The sequence below is a fragment of the Glandiceps talaboti genome, chromosome 22, assembly GCF_964340395.1.
Source record: "Glandiceps talaboti chromosome 22, keGlaTala1.1, whole genome shotgun sequence".
Classification (NCBI taxonomy): Eukaryota; Metazoa; Hemichordata; class Enteropneusta; family Spengelidae; genus Glandiceps; species Glandiceps talaboti.
Genome location: NC_135570.1, coordinates 18,338,523 through 18,364,334, shown reverse-complemented (window position 1 = coordinate 18,364,334; position 25,812 = coordinate 18,338,523). Strand labels below are relative to the sequence as shown.

Here is a 25,812-nt window from a genome sequence, read left to right as displayed (position 1 = left end):
TGTTTCATTATTAATACTTATCATGTTTTTGGCCATAAGAACAGATGTGGCTGTTATGAGTAGATTTGTTTGTATTAGTACTAACGTAGTGTATTGCATTACATGCCAGAAATGTTTTTTTTTTGTATATTGGTTCGACTGTACGTTTTCTTGGTGATTGTTTCGTGGAACATCTCCATCTGACCAGACAAAAGAATCATAACTATCCAGTATCTATATACATTTTATTACTAACGATCATATTGCATCAGATATGTCTATTTCAGGAATTTGTAAGGTTTCTGGTGATGAGGATCGGTTGAGGTTGAAGGAGGAGGAAATCATTTTCCGTGTCAGAATGCTGGAACCCCATGGAATTAATAGATTATTTACACCCTTCCCTAATATCTAACTCAGTTTATTCTAACTTTCAGGTGTGTTCTATAAGGTTCTTTTCGGTGCGTGTGACTTTTAGATCTTTTTGCGCGTATTCAACCGTTGATGGGTTGCCTCTCCAGAGGGCACCGTGATCAATGCGTCATATCATAGAACTACGTCCATCACCTCTCTCCAAATCCACTTTCACGCGCAATCTTATTGGTTACTCAATTTATCTTTTGATATTGTTGTTTTTTCATCTTTGTTTCTTCCGCACTGTTTGTAATCTCTTTTGTGTGGTATGTAATGTGTTTTTGGTGTGTGGTAACAGGGCCCAGGTGGAAATCAGCTTCTCTTGTTTCCTGGCTACCCCCTGTTCTTAAATAAAATTTACTACTACTACTACTACTACTACTACTACTACTACTACTACTACAACTACTACTAGTACTACTACTAGTAGTAGTAGTAGTAGGTAGCACTAGCACTACGTTCGTTTAGAATGGCTGACACACGCGGTACATCTAGGCTTTATAAAAAAAAAAAAACAGAAGTACTATTATCAGTGACGATAAAGAACCAATTGTTACAAACATTGGGTTTGAGAAATCCCTAATTATTCTTTGCCTCTACAACAGACGTAATCTGAACTGAAGAAACTAAATTTTCACTGTTTTCAGTAATTATAACAAATAATTCACACAGTAAAAAACATTTTATTATGATTTTTTAAAAACTTAATCCATTTCCTGTACAGTTATGACTGCGTGAAAAGCTGTTAATCCACTCTGCATTTGTCTGGACAATTGCCTGTATTCACCATGAATACAGGTGAGACTATGCTTTATACAGGAAGCATGATTTACCATGAATATATGGTAAATATAGGCTATACAACATGAATAAACACTAGTTTTGTACTGGTAAATACTTTGCCTGTATTTTTCAGAATTATAGTCAAATACAGGCACTGATAACATACTCTTTCCTGTATTTACCTATTTATTTATAATGCTGCCCAGGTATGGGTGATGGTAGGGTTAATGGTTGGATAACATTATTACTTCTGAAAATGGTCTTTTTAGCACCAGGCATTTAAAATAATGATTAATTTTCTAAATTTTGTGCATGACATTATGAATTGCATAGTAGGTGACATTCCCTGTGTTGTATCTTTTGATTTTCTCCATGTGTTCCTCTACATCAAACAGTGAGACACAATCATACATCACAGTTTTGCTCGTTTTCTTTCAAGAGATACACTTTCCCCACAATACATTCATTCAATTACACAATACAACAACCGTTAGCTTTTAACAGTGCACTGGTGTCTGTATGCTGAGTGTGAATGCACCTGCCGAAGACATTTGAGTTAATTCCTGGCTTGTTTTTGCTAATTTTTGGTTGGTTTTGGCTTGTTTTGGCTAATTTTGGGTTAGCTTTTGCTAACTTTTTGGGTTGTTTTTGGCTTGTTTTAGCTAATTTTGGGTTGTTTTTGGCTAGTTTTGGCTAATTTTGGGTTGGTTTTGGCTAGCTAATAGGTTCATTTATGGCCAACAAAATCTTGACAATTTTCCCGTAGTGATTAAAAGAATATCCTGTAAACTCGTGGTGGGACAGAAGGAAGTTCAACATGCACATGTCGATGGTTGTGTTAGTATAGTGCGACAAATACTATATGTGACAAAGATGATGAAATTGGAAGCAGAATTAGAAACTTACAGGATTTGGAGCAGATGGTACATCTGTCGGTCTAAATAGGAATGTATACACTTTATCCAGTGACGAAGTACGGCAATAATACCATATGACTTCACTGTATTAAAATTGTTAAACTGTTACGATGCTTACTATGAAGTATGTAAACTTTCTCATGCGTAATTATAGCAATGTTGTGTAGGTTTGAAGTTCGTTTATTATTTGCTGTGGAAATGGGTGTACATATCTCATATATGTAGGGGATCACGAACGCGAAAGCCGATTGAAGTCGAGGATGGCAAGCCTTCCTGTGCTGAGAATAGGAGGCGGGCATTTGAATAACATTTTTGACAACTAACTTTCAGCTGGCTGGCTGGCTTTATTAATTAATTATCAGTGAGTGCACAAGTGGGTGAGTGAGTGAGTGAGTGAGTGGGGGTGACCCTAAAACGAATGACAACCCGAATGACGGAAAACGAATGATAGCATTTCCAGTATGTAAACAGTGGAATGACACCCTTTTCTACATTCAGTTAGTTGAAGGACACGCTCTGCACTGTAAAACGAGTGGAATGACAGCCGCCACTCTATAAGATAAGTGGAATGACAGCATCTTCAATGCTTTGGAACTGGAATGACAGCATTTCCAGTATGTAAACAGTGGAATAACACCCCTTTCTACATTCAGTTAGATGAATGACACCCCCCTTACCGAAATGAGACAGCTGTTTTTGAGCTGCAGCAGCTCTCAAAAAGACTTCTGACAGTTAGCTGCCGGAAGGCTGATTTTTGTGCATACTTAATTAGATTTGAGCTGCAGAGAACAACTCTCAACAGCTCAGGTAAATACCTGACAGACATTCAACTGCTTTATAACAGACTTATGTAAGACTATCCTCAGACATCTGAAAGACCACTAACAGACCTGACAGACTAACAACAGCCTTCTGACAGCATTGTGACAGACTGCTGAAAGACTATAAGCAGACTTCTGACAGGTGTCATTGGCACACTGCAAAAGGGGAATTCCTTACCAAAAATCCACTAGTTTAAAAAGTGTTCTATACTAGTTCAAAACAAGTCTGATCAGTTTTGAGTGTTTCATTCGTGTTTTAAACATGTCAGAAGTCCTTAGTCAACTCATTTGAAACTACTTTTAAACATGTTTTAAACCATATTAATTTTGACACTTAAAACATGCTTATACACGTTGGGGAAATATATTTGATATACAAATGTATATCAGGACTGACCATATTTGATTTGAATGCTTGTTCCCACTGAAACATATTTCAAAAATGTCAGTTTCACAAACTCACAAAGTTTGTTCACTTACATGTTTTATGGGATACACATATATGTATGTATGTACATACTACACACACAGGCACATACTTTTGCAACCAGTAAATCATGCAGAAGAAGAATTAAATGAAAACAAGAAGCAACTTTATTGCTTTTTTCCAAAATAACTAAAAGGCTTGAGACATGTCTGTAGTGAAATGACAGTACCAACATACCTGAGTTTAACAATAGTACCTGTATTCATCCCGTGATTAGAAGACAAAAAATAAATGTCCCTTAATGATGGGGTTCTTCAAATCAAATCTAAAGAATTACCTACATCATACATGTGAAAGAGCTCTGGCAATTTGAGTTTGGCTTTCAACAGTTGCTGGAGTTTCAGAGTCTGACATTATTTCACTTTCAGTCATTATATAAGCTAAAGCCATTGTGTTCATCATTGGCATCATCACTTCGGCAGTTTACATCATCACATTGGCAGTTTACATCATCACTTCGGTAGTTTACATCATCAGTTTGGCAGAATCAGGATCTGGATCAGAATCAGATCAATCAATATCCATTGGTTCCTGAAAGTCACTGCAAAGAAAGAAACAAGACCAATCAATTAACAAAAGAAATATTTGTTATGAATGTGAAGGGAGAGGTACACAGTTCATTTTATCTTTTGTTTCTAATAAACAGTTACATGCTACAAACAAAGAATCTATAGAAATGCCAACTGTCCTGTGTCTTTTTACTATTTGCTCCTCTCGGGGAATTATATTGCTCTGTTTTGTTTTTTTACACTAACAGATTAAAAAAGTTACTAGTACCTTTGAAAGTAGGCCTGTTCCTTCATCCTTTTTAAAGTTGCCATACAACTTTGCTAGGCGTTTGGCTTGCTTCTCTTCAGCAATTTCTCTATTTTTGTCAGTCTTTGCTTTATTGCTTTGCTGTGCTGCATGTGTTCCATTTTTTGTCCTGCTGGAGTTTGCTTTCTTTGTCCACTTTCTGTTTTTTGTACTTTTATGTTGACACTGCTTTTTCTAAAGTCATCTTGAGTTTCTACTCTAAGATGCAACAAATAAAAACATGCATGTAAGTAACACTAATTTTGGCAAAACAAAAATAATCAACTGGTAAATAGAATCTACAAAATGTATATTCTTGTAGTGTGTTAACAGTGGTACACCCTAGGTAATACATTTTATCAGACTTCCCAAAAGTACATCAGAGCAGCCATAATTAAGGAACAACATTTTTATAAAAACTTTATACAAAAATAATGAACTCGCAGTCTTCCCACATTGTCACACTTAACATTTCTACTTAGAATAAGACAAGGATAATTAATATTGCTTGTCTGATGGCCACAATGCCTCAACAAGAGTTCCATATTCTTACTCTCTCCTTACAACTAAATATGTGTTGTGTTCTATAATTTGCACTATAACGTAATGAATACACAAATACATCAATATGAAGCATTTTAAACATGACAACCTTTGATTAAAATGAAAGTTCATACCCTTATTAAATAAATACATACGTATGTATACACACACACACACACATACGGACAGACCTCAATGACATACATCAAGTTGGTGAAAAGTGTTCTGCATGTACATGACAGAGCACTGTGTAAATGTGGCTGTGATCATGGGGTGTACTAGTACTACTACTAAATGATTTGTGACACACTGGTTTCTACAAAACACTCCAACATTGTTCCATTCCATATCTTAATTGAATAAATTAATTTGTCACTTTTTCTAACAAGACTCTTTCGACGAGAAACTAAGGGGGGGGGGGGATTGTAATCTGATTCCAATTTACACACGGCACCAGGCAAGCAGTTCATTCTTCCCTACTTTCAATCGACAAAGTGGACACTCCAACTTGAATATTACATGTATATCAGATGTACTTTAAAAACAACTTTCGGAAGTTTCAAACAGTTGTAGAAGTCTATGTATGCAACCGAGGTCTAGGTCTATGTCTGAAAAGCCTCCGATCGTACGGCCACGAGTACTATACTATTACTAAGTAAATAAGATATAACGTCTACACATAGACGACCAGGATTCTATCGTTTACAAAAACACCAGAGCCTATAATATGCTATGAAAGCGTCAGTTAAATTAACATACCTTCATCACCAAAATGAGTAGGTCTTGATGTATACCTCTTCTCATGATCAGTTGTCGAAGACGATTTTCTTTGCCTTTGTGAATCACGGCCGCCATCTTCCGTTTCATTCCAACATTTTCTGATTTGAAGTGCTGGTGAGATTGCGCCCGTTGATTTGATTGGCTGATACGTCATAGCCTCGTTCACAATAATTTCAAAACTGCAATGCGTTGTAAACTTTACAACAGTCGTTGATTCAATTTTGAAAATATATATTTTTGTTTATTATTTTGTTTCTTTCATATTATCCATGTTTGCGCTGTTATTAGCCATAAACAAAATGTTTGTTCCTCGCAGTTTTTCCACAAGCTTTGAAAGAGCCTGTGACGCTATATTGTGGATGTAACCATAGACCCTACACCAACAGGATACGCAACTGCGGCAAACATCAAAGGATGTTTGAATGTTTATAGTACGATGTGTGTTTGCATAAATTAAGATAAACTAACATCTGTCCGCTATCACTGTTGTTTACACTCACTGTGACTCACTGACTGTTGCTCGCTATTTGCGTCGTTTTCACTAAATGTTCCGACCATTTCGAAGTTTTCAACTGGTTGAAGACCCCAACAAGATATATAGTATTTTAGGTAAGTGCATACATCGTCTTTGTCGTGTATATTTTGTTGTTCTATGACATGAAAAGAAGAATTGATTGCGTCAGCTGACTATTGTTTGCTATCGTTGCCGTACGCTTTACGTAGGGTTTTTATTCGTCATGATTGTTACCCGATTTCTCTCAGTCAAAAATGATTCCTGAAATTTTGAGTGTATTTATTGATGCTTTGTATCACGTTTTAGTGATCTAGGCTGTTTTTCAATGATTAGCATGTGGCATGCTTTCGTAACTACGTCGAAAATAAACGTAAACATCATATGCGTGGGTCGCCATTTTCCTCTATTGTCGCTGTTGGTATATTCACAGAAAACGATGTATTCGTCAAAAAAAAGTCTTCAAAACGATTTGCTGAGTACTACACTTCAAATGTGTGGTTGCTAGTCGATTGTCTGTGTGGAATTGAAACTTTACACCGTTCTCAGTTGAACCATGACCGAACAAACGGAGAAAATGAGAAATACTCCAAATTTGACTCGAGAGATTGTAATGCCCATATTTCCTTTTCTGACTGTGCTCTTTTAGTTTATTTGTAACCCATTTTCTCTTCTTTGAGTTGAGCAATACGTCTATTTTGTGTTCTTGGGCGTAGTACGTCTGCTGATGTGGTGCGTAGGGCTATTAGAATTGCCTAAAAATACACCGCATTTTAGTAGTGTACGAAATTCATAGACATATAATTTTGATTCACTAAGTGCTTCACAAAAATTGTACTTGAATCTGTAAATTCAAGAGACCAGTGATATAAAAATGTCTCATTCAACAGTCGCGCGATAAACAGCTGATTTTGTAGTTTGGTACCAAACTTCCGGTCTTTATCGCGATTGTCGCATGTAGTCGGCCACTATCTGTCTGCTTGTCTGGATCTGAAAATTACACATTTTTCACCATAATTGCATGGTAACATTTACAATATTTTGTATGGCTTCATGATATAGCGCATCTACGACCGAACGATACAATATTTGGCATTGAAACGGTATAGTGGGAAGGAAGGTACGCGTATTTGGTGTTTCGTTTCAATATGGCGTATGACATTGTGAATGCAGTCAGTCCACTCACTGGGAAGGTCGATACCCCCCCCCCCCCCCCCCCCCATCCTGTTCAACTATGGAGGTTTCTTCATCCTTGTAATGAAATATTATTTCAAAAATTGAAAGCGTTTAATAACATTTAAATTTCAAAGACAGCAATGATTATATTGTAGATGTTGTTGAGCAAAAGTTATGTATAAGCCAGTTCATTGACAACCTGATGCATGATATTAGTATAAGTTCATTAATGACATTATTCTTTATATTCAATGTTGTCGTTTGTTTTTGTTCTTTTCTCTTTTCTGTATGAACATTTCTTTTGGCTCTGTAACCCCATTATTTAAACTTATTTAAAGTTTTTTTTTTAATAATACTTGTATGTATCCATCCATGACTTAAAAAAAATGCTTAGCAATTCATGGTACAATTCTTATTGTTTCAAGTTTATATTAAATACTGTTATTGAAATAACTTTGTTCAGCTATCAATACCTCCTGTGTATACTTTTTGTCATATCACTGTAGTTGGTTTTTACCATATGAGTACTGGGTGATCTTTCCACAATTTAATATCAGTAGACAGTTGTGATTTATTGAATACATTTATTCTGAGCTATAATGATAAATTCTATATTCTTAATTTTGTATGCAGATTCCACTCTTTGTAGACATCCACAATGCCTTACAAACTTGGTATGGGATATCGTAGAAAAAATGTAGTGAGAAAAAAAGCAGCTGCAGCTAAACAGCAAGGGGAATCAAAACAGCAAGTATGCCATTCTAAGTCTCCTCCATCACAGAACAAGACCAGCACTAAAGAGGGACAATTTGACATCTATGTTGAAGAACAGAATCCATCAAGTCCAGCCCTAGTCAGTGAACCATCATCTTATCAAGTGACCACAGAACATGTTGTACCTTCTGTGTTGCCCTTTCCTCAACCAAGTATACATGCAATCTGCAACCAACCTCCACTTCCAGATACAAATACAGCTCCAAACCTACCACAACACACCACACAATCAGTAGAAAAAAACACTGCATTAATACATAACCCTGTGGGTGTATTACCCCAACCACCACTGCTGCACCCCTATCCCAATCCAGGAACAAATATTCCCTACCAACTACCATACCAAGTCATCAGGGATGGTGTAAGGAGATGTATCTTTCCTCCAGGTTGGGTTATACAATCAGATGACGTCTGCACTAAGATATTATACACAGTCACAGATTCCAAATGTAGCACTATAGTTGCAAAACAAGTAGTAATTTCGTCATCTTTGCAATGGAATGTCAACATATATGGTAATGACTGTAGTAACAGCAAGGCACTGGCTGACTTTCCATCAATAATCACAGGTGTGTCTATAGTACTTAAACTCATTGACACTGTTCACCACTGCACACTTTGTATTGGAAATCCTGAAGAAAAATTCGATGAAGTCGCAAATATCAGAAATGGTGTCTTTTTGAGTATAGGCAGAATGGGTGATGTCATTGGTTACCGGCATGATGTTGATTTAGTGAACAGAAGAAATGAACATTTCCAGTCAACATTGAGATCAAAGCAGTGCCTATTTATACTTGATGGAGACAAAGAAAGATGCAATGCGTGCTGGGTGTTCCGGAACTCTTTGTTCAGTCTACTAAGTCGTGATTCAAAGAGAAAAGCTGTTCCAGAGAACATAGAAAAAACAGAACACAGCAGCAGAGCACCCTTGTGTTACCTAACAAATCAAGAATTGTATCAGCGCACACAAAACATTATCAAAGCGAAACGCAGAATTGATATTAGTAAATCAAGACTTTGTCAGAAACTAGTAAATAGTATTAAAGAGGATGGTGTTATGCTGGATGATGAAAGTGCATGCAGTTTGAAGAGTCTAGCAGCAGAGTGTGAGGGCACTGTGATGACAGAATGTGAAAAAGGGAGTTTCCAAAGATTATTTTGGCAACAACAAATGAAAGCCATCAACTGTTCTGACAAACGTGGGATGAGATGGCACCCAATGTTCATCAAGTGGTGTTTGAACATTAAGCTACGGTCATCTGCAGCATATCGGGCAATGAAAGATTCCGGTGTAGTACAACTGCCAAATGAACGGACACTGTTAGACTATACTCACTGGACAAAAACTGGAGCAGGTTTTAGTGGTGATGTAATTGAACAGCTGTACAGGGAGGTAAATTACTATGACCTTGAAGAGCATCAGAAATATGTTGTTTTACTTCACGATGAAGTAAAGATAAAGGCTGACTTAGTGTACGATAAAAGTTCAGGAGAACTGGTAGGGTTCATAAACATTGGCAAATTTAACCACCACTTGTCTGACTTTGAAAGACAAATGAAAGGAGAGGGAATTGAGCCACAGATTGCAAAGTATATGCTTGTCTTCATGGTAAGGGGTATTACAATCCGCTTAAGTTACCCCCTTGCTCATTTCCCAACCAATTCCATAAATTCTGATTTCCTGTTTAAACTGGTATGGGAGGCTGTTGAAGTGTTAGAACTAGCTGGTTTTAAAGTACTTGCCTCGACATCGGATGGAGCTTCACCAAATCGGAGATTTTATGCACTCCATGGAAATGTGAACAATGATGTGACGTACAAAACCATGAATATCTTTGCTGAAGATGGTAGAGACATTTATTTCTTCTCTGATGTCCCTCATTTGATAAAAACAACGAGGAACTGTTGGGCGAATTCTGGGTCACACAGTAAGAAGAGACTGCTATGGGTGAGTTGTACTATTCTGTTATTTACTAGCTACCAGGTACATGTACATTTTTGTACTGTAGTGTACATGCAAAGTTTGTCACATGTCAGGTTCAGGGGTTAAAATCTGTAATTGTGAGTATTTTGGACACTACAATAATGCAAAAGTCTTTCTTAAATTAGATATGTCACTGAGGTAAAGAAGTTGAAGGAAAATCATATTTTTTTGGTATTGCATCATGGAAAATGATTGTACTTCTCATTGATGCTAATGTCATTTTGACAATTGGATTTTACTAGAATGGAGAGCACATTGTGTGGAAGACAGTGGAAGAATTATACAAAGCTGATCTTGAAAGAGGAGGCCTGTTCCTGTGCCACAAGTTAAAATATGAGCACATTTACCTGACATCATTTGCCCGAATGAAAGTGAAGTATGCAACACAGGTAATTTATGATAATTAAACAAATATTTAATTGACAATAGTGACCATTTATACATGTATGTGTTGAGATTATATATAAGTATCTATGAATTACCTTTGGAAACAAATACAATAATCAAATAAACATACTGTAATTACATATGGTATCTTTGACACATAGCATTAATCTAAAATGTACTTTCCCATCATTCCGTTGTAGGTTTTGAGTACAACAGTTGCAAATGCAATTGAACTGTATGGGCGTAATGGTAATAGAGAGCAACTGGCACCAACAGTAGAATTTGTCAGGATGTTTGACAAATTTTTTGATTGTCTAAATGTCAGAAGTTTTCGTGAGGGTCATAGAAAGAGAAAGCCAAACCTGATGGCGTATGAATCTGTGGACGATCCAAGACTGCAGGTCAGTGTTATGTCATATCTACACATCACCAATATGTCACTATATTATATTTAGTTTGAGTAACATTTCATGCATAAAGTGTCAATAGAAACTACTGTCATTGTAGATGTGAATATTTTATGTTATTTTTGTGTGGACATGCCATCACTTTCAATGCATATATAATTTATGGAATATTTGGATTAGAAACTGATGTTTTGGAATTACGTTTATCATTACAGTGGCTGACAGATGATTTCCTGGGTTACCTAACACAGTGGAGTGCCCGAGTGGATGCTCGTCCCAACTTATCAAAAAGCGAGAAACAGAAAATGAAGCTCAGTCATCAAACTGTGGTGGGACTCACTATGACTGGTAAGTACAATAGTCTACTCTCATTTTTCAAAATGATTATGAGTCAGTGGAATCAGTAGTACAAAGATGTGTAACAAAATTATGAACAGATACATGAAGTAATTATTTATATTTTGTTTTATTAAGTTCAATTGTATATCAAATAAATACCCAGCGGTAACATTTAATTGTAATGTTCTGTAAATAAATATATATAATAATAGTCATGAGTAATATTATACAAAACATCAAGTTGATAAAATTGGCCCCAAGGCTGAATCTTTGCCAAGGAGTTACAACTTAAAAATCTTAAGGTAAATGTACATGATACGCACAGTCTTACAGTCTTTCAGCCCGCCTAAGACTTTTAAGTTGTCATATTACAGTGGGTGAGGTGAAAAATGTCTACTGTAGATCTGCATTTGTAATTACCTCTAAATATGTTTTCCCACTACAATTGCTCCACCAGACTGTTGTTGCTAAAGTGTGTGTATGTTTTTTTTTAAATACAGTTAAGTCATTTGTGGAAGTCACGTCATATCTGCTTGGAGTACCAGGTATTACATCTGTCCTCTCGGAAAAATTTAATCAAGATCCCCTGGAATCTTACTTTGGAAATCATCGACAGATGAAAGGGGGAAACGAAGCCCCGACAGTACAACAATTCAACCAAAACTCAAACTCTCTCCGTATGAAAAGCTCATCTCTACTGAGGATCAAAGGAGCTAATGTACAGACAATAGCAGAGAGATGTATCGATGACACACCATTACCCAGGAGACGTTAGAAACGGACAATATTGGGACAGTTATTAAATCATTTAATGCTACTTGTTATGTCGCCATAGCACTTGTGGTTTACTGATTGGATGAACAACATATTTTGTTGATTGGGGGACTTTGACTAGATGTGCTTTAGTTACTGGCCATGTTGGCATCTGGACTAGGAATGAGTTTGTATATACAGGCGTGCAATAAATTTTGTTCACAAATAGAATTGACTGAAACCAGGGAACTTTATATTTTCAACCAATTTTTTCATTTGTAAATAGTGAATTATAGGAATGAGTTTGTATATACAGGCGTGCAATAAATTTTGTTCACAAATAGAATTGACTGAGACCAGGGAACTTTATATTTTCAACCAATTTTTTCAATTGTAAATAGTGAATTATTGTGTTGTTGTCTTTCAGTCATTTGTGAGGACACAAAAAACACTCATTTCATGATAAAATCACAATTTTATTCTTTAGTTAACAAAATGTATTACAAATTATTATCATTAATTAAAGTGTGTAGGGGAAAATCATACAAAGGAACAGCCAACTGATGTATTATGACAGGGTATGGTTCACAGTTTTATTTGAAAAACACACATTATAAAAATAATACCAGAGGTTGAAATAAAATTTACATTAAAATAAAATTGCAATAAAATTTACATTACAACAGAGTATGGTTCACTGGTGTTTCATTGAAAAAAAATATTGTAAAAATATAACCACAAGTTGAAATTGTTTTACTGGTATTTCATATTGGAAAATAATTTCACTTATCCGCTGATTTCTTTCAACCCTTTCCTCAACCCTTTATTCCCACACTGGGAAATCCCTGTTTTCACTTTATGTTGCTGAATAATTCGTTTGGCCATAGAATGACAGCGTATGTTCACCCATAACTTCACACACATTGATAATAGTGCAATGGACTGGTTTTCATTTAGGCAAGATGCTAGGACAGCCCAACGTGATAAGGCAAGTCTATCAGCTAATACATCATCGATAACACTGTCACGAATATTTGCAATATCTACTCTAAATTTCTTGCGAAAAATACTCTCTACTGTCCTGAAGAATATATAGGACTTGTCGTTCACAACATGAAGACCCCCTCTATTTTCTTTATCAACCCACTCAGTTGTATAAGAAAGAAATGAATCTGACAGTTCTGTGGTACACCTCATGCCTGACAAACAATCAATTAGGGGGGAGACTGATGGCCCACGTTTTCTCAGTTGTTTCGTCAGTGCCATTGGTATGTATCCACAAGCATATCTTAAAACGTTCTCCTCCACCTTGTCCATCACTACCGCACTGTTTTCTTCTTCATGTGGTGTATCACATTCCTCTCTACGTAGTAGGAGTGTTTCAAAAATTACATTGGACACAACACTACAGTCTCGATTCATAGTACTGGACTTTACTTCTGCTTCAGCACACATGGACCTCATTGCCTGATGAAGTTTCCCTGATGTACGAATTTCATGGTATGACTTGTAAATAGTCTCCCGATGTGCACAGCCCAGGAATCCCTTGTCCCCTGCAGTAATGGCAGGCCACAAGATATCAATGATGTGTTGCATACACAGGTTCGCTTTGTCTGGGGAACTCAGAGTCATATCCTGGAGCTTGGAAACCATCTGAATCACAGATGGTACACCGAGGATGTTTCTTCCAGTCTTAATGATTGGCTTGTTCATCACATTCGTCAATGCTTTCTTTAACAAAAATACGCTGTCTTCAAGAGCATCTTGCTTTGAATAGTTAAATGTAGGTCGCACTTTGACTGAAAAAAAATAATAAAAAACTGAATATTAATATTTGAAATTAGTATACTGGTTACTGTTTAGTTACTAGTATATATATGAATAAATATAAATACAATATCAAGTAAGATACCCAAGAGCTGTTACACACAGTGTTTTCACGCTATTACAGGTGTATCTTACTGTATTATTTATATTCAGCTACATACATGTGTATTGAGTACTTTTTATTCCAGTATAGACATGAAATTACTGAATTTATATATATTTCCAGGTATACACAGACACATTTTATATATATGTATAAAAGGGGCTTGATTGCCATAATTTATAAACCATGTACATTGTTCCTGTTATTAAATTGTTAATTGTAGAGAACAAACTCACCAGTTCTTTTCTTGGATTTATTATTGCCAGTATGCTGGGGACTTGAACATCTCTCTGACTTTGGATCTGTATGTATAAAAATACAAGTCATAAATTAGTGAATAATTAAAGACACCGTACATTATCAAACATTAGTGTCATATTATGAGGAGCTATACTTGTTTTTATGGCAATGAAAGTTAGACATTTCACACAGGTTACCATTGACTAGGAACGTCAATATTTAGAGCAATTTATACTCAACGTTTATGAACATTAAATAAGATTCATGTGTGAATTCAATCTGAAAACGTACGACGACTGGATAAGCCAGGTGAAAACATGCGTCACATTGGAATGGCATTGTTTTTGGTTTGCCTCTGATTTACGGAGTGGCAAGACGTATTTCTACTACCGGTAATGACAAAACATGTCTCGAGGCGATTTCAGGCAAGCAACAGTTGCAAATAACATACAACATTTCAAGTACGACTCATTCAAGATAACACTCACATCGTAAATGGCAACGTATTCCTACCTTCAAGTTCGTGTCCCTTTAGCAGATGGTTCTTACAACTTGGTTTGGTTTTGAAAACCTTACTACACACGTCGCAAGTGAAAGTCTTCACAATCACAGCATCATTACTTTCATTTGTTGTCATGTGTTGTTCGAGGTACGAAAGATCGCGTCGTTTGGTTCTTTTCGGGACCTTTTCTTCGTCGTCTTTTTCTGCAACGTCTACAGAACCCCAGTCATCGTCATCTGACAAATCTAACTCACTAAAATCAAAATTGTCGTCGAAGACACCAGAAAAGTCATGTTCTTCACTGGAAGACGCCATGATTTGTTGTGATCATTAACATAAATTAGCATAACCGCGCATAATCTCTTCTCGCCTTTTGCGAGATTGTACGTGCGATTTCGCTGGCGTCGCCAGTTTTTTACCCCGTTGACAGGAAGTGTCCATTACCGCTATAATAAGCGGATTAATCAAAATTAATTTATTCCAACAGAGTTCGGTACTAAGGAAATGCCGCAGTTGCGTATCCTGTTGGTGTAGGGTCTATGATGTAACCTAAAGCCAGCGATCTCAGGGCTAGGGGTTTGTTTACACCGTACGTTCACGTTACGTATCGACTCAAAACAGAGCAGTATACTTGTAATCTCCAAAAGTTGAAGCAAAATGGCAATCTATGAGAGATGGAAGCGAAAAGTGGCCATTCCAGTTCTGAGGACAACTTTGCGATCATTGGCCTACACACGATGAACTCCCATCACTTCCGGGTGATGTCCCTCGACATCAACAACACACGAACACGTACACAGACAATACCGATACCGTTTCAAGCGAGTTTGGTAGACTAATGAGATGATCGACAGGAAGGAGATGGCGAGCGTCATATTTATTTATTCATGTTATAACATAACGGAGGAAAATGAAGACAACTGTGAGTTATTTGACAATGAAGAGGGGAATCAAAATCCCTTGTTGACATCCGAATGTCGAGATTTATCAGACGGCGTTGATGATGGGTATGACAACCCTGAATATGACCGACTATAGTGAAAATGAAAACTCAGATATTGGCGAGGCCGATCATATGCGGCCCAAAATGAACCACTCTTTTCAATGCCTATACGCTACACGACCGGCCCAAGTCACGAAATGCAGGGGACATTTCCTGTAGTAGCCTTGAAAATGGGCCGTGTTTCTGCATATGTAACCACTAATTGCTAGTCCCAAGTTGAAGTATAGTAAACAAATTTCACACTAATATACGTGCATGGCTATCACAAACCCAGAATACTAAATCTGGCAAATGATTTTAAAATGGATGTTTGTTATGTAGGTGACATATTACAAATAATTTGAGAAAACAGTTACATTAAATCTCGGTAAGTTGTGAGTGTGAACGATGCAAATAATAAATGTATACAACAATACATGTACATTTTATATTAGAGGTATTCTGTAAGGATTGATTTTGTTGTTCATGCAGCTGGTTTACATTTTAACAACAACAGATTCCAGTGTTTATACTTAACAATGAAACTTAATAAATATATTTTAACATGTAAATGTACTGTAGTTATTGGATATTGATGGTGTTGCAGGCATTCTTATAAATATTACCTACATTCACCTGCATACATTTGATGTATGTTTTAGTGAATAAGTATTTAGGCAAGTATAATTCCAAGCAATATTTATTATGACACAGAAGCATATTAACAGAAAACCCTTGGATTGGTATGTCCTTCCACATTGCCACTGTCCAGGTAACTTTAAAATATTCTGGAAACTACAACAAGAGCTGCTAAAAGTCTGCTGCTAGTCGTTTTGCCCATGACAGAGCAAAGTGTAAACACTCCTGACAGACATTATTTAGAAATTAACTCCTGTGGCTGAAGACAGCTGCCAGTAAACTACAAGTAGCTGTTGGTGAGCTGAAGACAGCTGTCAGTGAGATGCAGACAGCTGTCAGTAAGCTTAAGAATTTTTTTCCTAACAGACATAAACCCTAGAAGTCTGTTGCAGACATTCAGCAGCTCAACACATTTTTGAATGTCTGCAATAGAACTGTTGGTAGTGTGCCACAGAGCTGAAAGCCCTGAAAAAGCTCTTTGACAGCTTGGTACTGAGCTTTCAGTTTGGTAAGGGGGGCCTATGCACTGTAAAACCAGTAGAATGACAGCCGCCACTCTATAAGATAAGTGGAATGACAGCATCTTCAATGCTTTGGAACTGGAATGACAGCATTTCCTGTATGTAAACAGTAGAATAACACCCTTTTCTACATTCAGTTAGTTGAAGGACACCCTCTGCACTGTAAATCCAGTGGAATGACAGCCGCCACTCTATAAATTAAGTGGAATGAAAGCATTTCCAATGGAGTGAGCGAGTGATTCAGCCGATTAGTTAGCAAGCAAATAACGAAATAATCTAATCCACATTAGAGATCTTAGCTAAGGGAGCCATCATTATTTACAGCTGGGGGGTCAGAGGAATTTGGACGGTCACTTGAAAATTTGAGTTGGTTGGGGGAGGGGGGGGGGGGCTACCGAAAAATGAGGGAAAGGTAGGGGGGGGGGGGTGCTACAGAAAAATCTGTTTCGAAAAACTTGTGTACACAGTATCAGGATTATTTAACCTGTTACATAAAATGTAACTTTATTAACATTTCAAAAGTAATAGAAAATATTTTCAAAACATTAAAGCTTTTGGTTTTCCTAAATATTTGTTTATGTACTACATAAACAATGTGGAGTTGTGTGCAAAGTAGAAACTAAGGGACCGGTCAGTTTCTCCAGCCTGGGGGGGGGGGGGGCGGTGGATTCTTAAATCGGGCCGACAAAAAGTCACTGACCCCCCCTATCTGTAAAACCAAAAACAGGCTGACCCCCCCCCCCCCCCTATCACTTAATTCTAAAACATAATGACCCCCCCCCCCCCCCCCCCCATATATAATATTCGCATGACAGGTATTTTTTTATCGTGACTCAGTGTGGACTGCTTGACTGTCTTGCATCTACTTTATAAGATCCCGGGTTAGCACTATCATATTTATAATTATTGACTACACAGGGTAAATATATTCGAAAAGGAGTTTAATAGCATCTTGGCAGTGAAAGGTAGGAAAGCTTGAGAAGGGAATATGTACATCTCTTATGGGGGTCCTAGGGGGTCTCCCCCTAGAAGCCCAGGAGGTTTTTAACCCTGAAAAGTCAATTTTGAGACTATTCAGACATTTTCAGAAAATCATTTCCAAGCTTTACAAGACAGCACCAACATGTAAAATGCAACTACATAAGGTTGAAATATTTTTGAAATATAGTTTGATAGGATCTTGACAGTAAGAGGTAGGGGGAAGATCTTGAGACTAGGATGTGTACACCTCATGTGGGGGGTCTGAGGGGGTCTCCCCCTAGAAGCCCTGGAGGTTTTTAACTCTGAAAAGTCAATTTTGAGACTATTCAGACCCTTTCAGACAATAATTTCCAAGCCTTACAAGACAACACCAACATGTTAAAAGCAACTATAGGGTTGAAATACTTTTGAAATATACTTTGATAGCATCTTGACAGTAAGAGGGGAAGAGCTTGAGACTGGGATATGTCCACCTCATGTGGGGGTTCTGAGGGGTCTCCCTCTAGAAACCCTGGAGGATTTTTACTCTTAAAGCCAATATTTAGGCTATTCAGACCCTTTCAAGCAATAACTTAATCCATGCTTTACAAGACAGCAAGTATCAGAAACTATTCTTTATAACTTACACTAAGGGTTGAAATATGTTCTTAAAAAGTTTAAATGGGATCATTATATACATGTAGTAAAGGTCAGCACATCTATAATGGTAGTATCATTGGTAGGGGAGATTTGGAGTTTAAGGCAATTTTAGACTATCTTGGCAAACGTTTCAGATCTTGAAAAGACAATATCATATCAAATTAGAATAGGGAGAAAATATTTAAGAAAAGTTTAATACCATTATGACAGTAAAAAGGTTGTTGGTGCATCTGATTGTTGGTTGAATGTATGAGTGACCTCTGGGGGTGAGGGAGTCCTTGGGGTTTTCCTCCTGGCAGATCTGGAGTTTTTTGCTTGAGATACTAAGGCATTGAATGTTTAGGTTATTCATAACCTTTGAGGTAATATTTCCAAGCTTCGAAAAGCTAACGTAAAACGTTTTTAAATGAGTTTCTCATATCACATAAAATGGACACGTAACATTAGTTAGGGGCATTAATATTGCATGTATAATAAAGTCACCGGTATGTTAGAGAACTTTAGGTGGTCATACCCCTAGTGTATAATAGTAACTGGAATCTGATGAGATATGGTGATTTGTAGTGTCAATAGCATGACGAGTAGAACAATTTAGATTAACTTCATTTATAAACTATCTATGAAAATTACCATTACGAAACCTTCAAGTTCACTTTTGCCCCAAACTGCAATATAAGCGATGCATTGATTGTGAAACAGCCAAGCATTTACATGACATGTTCTGTAACTAGTGTGGTAGGTAGGTAATACCGGTACATGTATATGAATATGTATAGTTAGGTTTGAACTAATAAGTAATGTTAAAGAATTCATGTAAGAAACAGGGACAAGAACAATTATTGACATGTACCACATTTCAGACAAGGCTATATATGCCATTGTAGAAAGGATTTTTTTCTTCCATCACAATCTAAAACACAATGATCCCCCCTATCCACAATTTTCAAAACAGCATGACCCCCCCCCCTACTGCCAATTTCAAAAACAGGGTGACCCCCCCTACCAATCCACCGCCCACCCCCACCCCCCCACCCCCCAGGCCAAAGAAACTGACCGGCCCCTAAATTATATAACAACATCTTAAAATAAATATGTGAGTAATATATAACTACTAGTATAAACTCTGAAAGCAAACTTTGAATCAAGTAGTTGTCAGGTTGTCACCCAGTTTGTAAATATGTACTGAAGTCATTATAATTTGACAGGTGTCACTGTAACACTAGCTTGCCATCACTAGTTTGTTTCGAATTCAGCTTAGAAGTGTCCCTGCTTTGTATTAAATAAGGTAAAAATTCTGATTGCAAATATATCAATGGAAATTTAGTCTCGACTAGTAAAACACATTGCAAAAAATCTGTCTTACAGTCTTGTAAATTTCACCTGATTATTTCACTCTTTGGATAATTGACTACTAAAAGCAAAACTATGCAGTGATGCAATACCTGTGAGCAGACAGATGACCATTCCAACAAACTTTGGGAATTTGGCTTACTTTAATATCACACATTATTGTGATGGTTACCCTTACTCTCACAAGACTTGCCTTGTTTCTGGTGAGTCTAAATTATTTAAATTACAAAGAAGTGAGACAAGGGTTGTAACTGGATTTGTTGTTGCTTATCTGTCTTATCAGATTTAGGAAGAGGGAAGAGGAAGATGCTTTGACATAAGAAATGTATGATTGGTTGGTTGTCAAAAACTCTCAGTGGAACACTTTCAAAACTCAAAGTTAAAGAATTGGACAAATACCTTGAAAGACATAACTTATCAAAGAAAGGGAAAAAACACGATAAAATGAAAGCCATTATGGCTGACTGACTTCGAAAGTCAGTCGTTGACAATGCAAACCTTTCAAAAACAAAATATTGTGTTGAAAATGGGCCAGACAGTGATGAAGATGATGTTGTAATGAGAGACCTTGACAGTGAGAGTGAGGAAAGTGACTGTGTCAGTCAGACTGAATCAATTGTTGTGACAAGGGGGGGGGGGGGGGGGGGGGGGGTAGAAGAGCTAGCTCATGGCGGAATGCTCTTAACAAGTATTCTTACTGAAATGAAGTTGTTTTGTAAGTACCCCAGTAATCATTAATAATACAATTGTAGCAATATAAATAATATAATTTCCTCTCTTTAATACCCACCACTCCATGTATATAATGGAAACGGGGAGGGGGGGGTCATCCCAATTTCTAAAGTCAGGTGGGGGGTCATTGATTTTTTCCCTGCAGGATGGGGGGGGGGGGGGGGCAGTTGAATTTCCACTTCTTATTAACCAATTCCTCCGACCCCCCCCCCCCATAAATAATAAATTATTTTGACCATCAAGTAATCCAATTTCTCTAGAAAACATAAACAGCGATTTTGCAACTAATAGGTTAACTGCCATGCATTAGGGGACAAATTACCACCGTTGTCAAGCCTATGATAGGCCAACCAATGATAAACTCTGATAGTTAAAGAAAGAATGTTGGATTTGAATCACAGAAGTAGATACATAAAGATATCGCCGTGTGTCCTTTTTGGTGCCAAATATCGGTGCAAAACTTCCTGGCATGCAGGATTACGATCATACTTTAATATCGACAATTTATATGCAAATACTGTTCTTTAAAATTTCAAAAATCAGCTTTAAGATGTCGGCAATGTTACTACAAATGTACAAATGTCGGCCGTTTATTACAAATGTCGGCAATTTTATTACAAAATTTTATTACAAGTGTGCTGTTAATTGTCTTTAAGTCTGTAAATATACAAGAAATTTTGTAACTTTATATCTAGTGACCAAACAACATTGGACTGTGCTATAATGAAATATTCCAGAAATTCAATATTAGAAAAATATAAATACTGATTTAATTGATATGACAATAAGATTAAATATTTGTGAGAAAGGGACAGGAGCCGGGGAGAAGTTATTCAAGGAGGAAGGGTCACAATTTGGAAGGATCACTTTCCCATCTGTTGCTTGGACCATTAACATTGGTTTGACCTAAATTTGTTCATTTGCCTATTATAGGTTTTAAACATGGCATAAACCATAACTCGATTATATACTCGATTATAAGTCAAATCGATTCATATCAGTGGCGACGAATCTGACAAATTCATGTAAAACTGTTACACAAACACAATGCCAATATTTTCTAATACATTCTGTCGAATTGGTAACTATCCTCGGACAAAGCTCCCATTTAGAATTCTAGATAAATAATGGGTAAATTAATTAATTAATTAATTCATTCATTCATTCATTCATTCGTTCATTCATTTGTTCATTCATTCGTTTGTTCGTTCTACTGTTTAGATATTGGAAATGCTGTCATTCCAGTTCCAAAGCATTGGAAATGCTGTCATTCCACTTATTTTATAGAGTGGCGGCTGTCGTTCCACTGGTTTTACAGTGCTGAGTGTGTCATTCAACTAACTGAATGTAGAAAAGGGTGTCATTCCACTCAGTTACCTACTAGAAATGCTGTCATTCCAGTTCCAAAGCATTGGAAATGCTGTCATTCCACTCATTTTATAGAGTGGTGGCTGTCATTCCACTGGTTTTACAGTGCAGAGGGTGTCATTCGACTAACTGAATGCAGAAAAGGGTGTCATTCCACTGTTCACCTACTAGAAATGCTGTCATTCCAGTTCCAAAGCATTGGAAATGCTGTCATTCCACTTATTTTATAGAGTGGTGGCTGTCATTCCACTGGTTTTACAGTGCAGAGGGTGTCATTCAAATAACTGAATGTAGAAATTTAGGGGTGTTATTCCACTGTTTACATACTGGAAATGCTGTCATTCCAGTTCCAAAGCATTGAAGATGCTGTCATTCCACTTATCTTATAAAGTGGCGGCTGTCATTCTACTGGTTTTACAGTGCAGAGGGTGTCATTCAACTAACTGAATGCAGAAAAGGGTGTCATTCCACTATTTACCCACTGTAAAATCTGTCATTCCATTTCCAAAGCATTGAAAATGCTGTCATTTCACTCATTTTATAGAGTGGTGGCTGTCATTCTACTGGTTTTACAGTGCAGAGGGTGTCATTCAACTAACTGAATGTAGAAAAGGGTGTCGTTCTACTATTTACCCACTGTAAAATCTGTCATTCCAGTTCCAAAGCATTGAAAATGCTGTCATTCCACTTATTTTATAGAGTGGTGGCTGTCATTCCACTGGTTTTACAGTGCATAGGGTGTCATTCAACTAACTGAATGTAGAAAAGGGTGTCATTCCACTGTTTACCTACTAGAAATGCTGTCATTCCAGTTCCAAAGCATTCGAAATGCTGTCATTCCACTTATTTTATAGAGTGGCAGCTGTCATTCCACTGGTTTTACAGTGCAGAGGGTGTCATTCAACTAACTGAATGTAGAAAAGGGTGTCATTCCACTGTTTACCTACTAGAAATGCTGTCATTCCAGTTCCAAAGCATTGAAAATGCTGTCTTTCCACTTATTTTATAGAGTGGTGGCTGTCATTCCACTGGTTTTACGGTACATAGGGTGTCATTCAACTAACTGAATGTAGAAAGGGGTGTTATTCCATTGTTTACATACTGGAAATGCTGTCATTCCAGTTCCAAAGCATTGAAGATGCTGTCACTCCACTTATCTTATAGAGTGGCGGCTGTCATTCTACTGGTTTTACAGTGCAGAGGGTGTCATTCAACTAACTGAATGCAGAAAAGGGTGTCATTCCACTATTTACCCACTGTAAAATCTGTCATTCCAGTTCCAAAGCATTGAAAATGCTGTCATTTCACTCATTTTATAGAGTGGCGGCTGTCATTCTACTGGTTTTACAGTGCAGAGGGTGTCATTCAACTAACTAAATGCAGAAAAGGGTGTCATTCCACTATTTACCCACTGTAAAATCTGTCATTCCAGTTCCAAAGCATTGAAAATGCTGTCATTTCACTCATTTTATAGAGTGGTGGCTGTCATTCTATTGGTTTTACAGTGCAGAGGGTGTCATTCAACTAACTGAATGTAGAAAAGGGTGTCATTCCACTGTTTACCTACTAGAAATGCTGTCATTCCAGTTCCAAAGCATTGAAAATGCTGTCATTCCACTTATTTTATAGAGTGGCAGCTGTCATTCCACTGGTTTTACAGTGCAGAGGGTGTCAGTCAACTAACTGAATGTAGAAAGGGGTGTTATTCCACTGTTTACATACTGGAAATGCTGTCATTTCAGTTCTAAAGCATTGAAGATGCTGTCATTCCACTTATCTTATAGAGTGGTGGCTGTCATTCCACTGGTTTTACAGTGCAGAGGGTGTCATTCAAATAACTGAATGTAGAAAGGGGTGTTATTCCACTGTTTACATACTGGAAATGCTGTCATTCCAGTTCCAAAGCATTGAAGATGCTGTCATTCCACTTATCTTATAAAGTGGCGGCTGTCATTCTACTGGTTTTACAGTGCAGAGGGTGTCATTCAACTAACTGAATGCAGAAAAGGGTGTCATTCCACTATTTACCCACTGTAAAATCTGTCATTCCATTTCCAAAGCATTGAAAATGCTGTCATTTCACTCATTTTATAGAGTGGTGGCTGTCATTCTACTGGTTTTACAGTGCAGAGGGTGTCATTCAACTAACTGAATGTAGAAAAGGGTGTCGTTCTACTATTTACCCACTGTAAAATCTGTCATTCCAGTTCCAAAGCATTGAAAATGCTGTCATTCCACTTATTTTATAGAGTGGTGGCTGTCATTCCACTGGTTTTACAGTGCATAGGGTGTCATTCAACTAACTGAATGTAGAAAAGGGTGTCATTCCACTGTTTACCTACTAGAAATGCTGTCATTCCAGTTCCAAAGCATTCGAAATGCTGTCATTCCACTTATTTTATAGAGTGGCAGCTGTCATTCCACTGGTTTTACAGTGCAGAGGGTGTCATTCAACTAACTGAATGTAGAAAAGGGTGTCATTCCACTGTTTACCTACTAGAAATGCTGTCATTCCAGTTCCAAAGCATTGAAAATGCTGTCATTCCACTTATTTTATAGAGTGGTGGCTGTCATTCCACTGGTTTTACGGTACATAGGGTGTCATTCAACTAACTGAATGTAGAAAGGGGTGTTATTCCATTGTTTACATACTGGAAATGCTGTCATTCCAGTTCCAAAGCATTGAAGATGCTGTCACTCCACTTATCTTATAGAGTGGCGGCTGTCATTCTACTGGTTTTACAGTGCAGAGGGTGTCATTCAACTAACTGAATGCAGAAAAGGGTGTCATTCCACTATTTACCCACTGTAAAATCTGTCATTCCAGTTCCAAAGCATTGAAAATGCTGTCATTTCACTCATTTTATAGAGTGGCGGCTGTCATTCTACTGGTTTTACAGTGCAGAGGGTGTCATTCAACTAACTAAATGCAGAAAAGGGTGTCATTCCACTATTTACCCACTGTAAAATCTGTCATTCCAGTTCCAAAGCATTGAAAATGCTGTCATTTCACTCATTTTATAGAGTGGTGGCTGTCATTCTATTGGTTTTACAGTGCAGAGGGTGTCATTCAACTAACTGAATGTAGAAAAGGGTGTCATTCCACTGTTTACCTACTAGAAATGCTGTCATTCCAGTTCCAAAGCATTGAAAATGCTGTCATTCCACTTATTTTATAGAGTGGCAGCTGTCATTCCACTGGTTTTACAGTGCAGAGGGTGTCAGTCAACTAACTGAATGTAGAAAGGGGTGTTATTCCACTGTTTACATACTGGAAATGCTGTCATTTCAGTTCTAAAGCATTGAAGATGCTGTCATTCCACTTATCTTATAGAGTGGCGGCTGTCATTCTACTGGTTTTACAGTGCAGGGGTGTCATTCAACTAACTGAATGTAGAAAAGGGTGTCATTCTACTATTTACCCACTGTAAAATCTGTCATTCCAGTTCCAAAGCATTGAAAATGCTGTCATTTCACTCATTTTATAGAGTGGTGGCTGTCATTCTACTGGTTTTACAGTGCAGAGGGTGTCAGTCAACTAAGTGAATGTAGAAAAGGGTGTCATTCTACTATTTACCCACTGTAAAATCTGTCATTCCAGTTCCAAAGCATTGAAAATGCTGTCATTCCACTTATTTTATAGAGTGGCGGCTGTCATTCCACTGGTTTTACAGTGCAGAGGGTGTCATTCAACTAACTGAATGTAGAAAAGGGTGTCATTCTACTATTTACCCACTGTAAAATCTGTCATTCCAGTTCCAAAGCATTGAAAATGCTGTCATTCCACTTATTTTATAGAGTGGCGGCTGTCATTCCACTGGTTTTACAGTGCAGAGGGTGTCATTCAACTAACTGAATGTAGAAAAGGGTGTCATTCCACTGTTTACCTACTAGAAATGCTGTCATTCCAGTTCCAAAGCATTGGAAATGCCGTCATTCCACTTATTTTATAGAGTGGCAGCTGTCATTCCACTGGTTTTACAGTGCAGAGGGTGTCATTCAACTAACTGAATGTAGAAAAGGGTGTCATTCCACTGTTTACCTACTAGAAATGCTGTCATTCCAGTTCCAAAGCATTGAA

The 25,812-nt window shown here is 37.3% G+C and overlaps 2 protein-coding genes and 1 long non-coding RNA gene across 3 annotated transcripts; 1 reads left to right on the top strand and 2 right to left on the bottom strand.

Annotated features, from left to right (window-relative positions):
• Window positions 1-3,541: 3,541 nt before the first annotated feature.
• Window positions 3,542-5,661, bottom strand: LOC144452362 (uncharacterized). The gene is made up of 3 exons (XR_013482349.1): window positions 5,496-5,661; window positions 4,176-4,412; window positions 3,542-3,939 (listed from the first exon to the last, which is right to left on the bottom strand). It is a non-coding gene; the product is annotated as an uncharacterized LOC144452362 (long non-coding RNA).
• Window positions 5,662-5,988: 327 nt separating this feature from the next.
• On the top strand, window positions 5,989-12,529 carry LOC144452207 (uncharacterized). Its single transcript, XM_078143257.1, has 6 exons — window positions 5,989-6,125; window positions 7,837-9,925; window positions 10,204-10,350; window positions 10,549-10,749; window positions 10,971-11,103; window positions 11,595-12,529. Exons 2-6 carry the CDS (start codon window positions 7,862-7,864, stop codon window positions 11,867-11,869), a joined length of 2,820 nt encoding a protein of 939 aa, XP_077999383.1. The 5' UTR covers window positions 5,989-6,125; window positions 7,837-7,861; the 3' UTR covers window positions 11,870-12,529.
• Window positions 12,380-14,851, bottom strand: LOC144452208 (uncharacterized). The gene is made up of 3 exons (XM_078143258.1): window positions 14,531-14,851; window positions 14,014-14,079; window positions 12,380-13,646 (listed from the first exon to the last, which is right to left on the bottom strand). Exons 1-3 carry the CDS (start codon window positions 14,832-14,834, stop codon window positions 12,634-12,636), a joined length of 1,383 nt encoding a protein of 460 aa, XP_077999384.1. The 5' UTR covers window positions 14,835-14,851; the 3' UTR covers window positions 12,380-12,633.
• Between the last annotated feature and the right edge of the window lie 10,961 nt (window positions 14,852-25,812).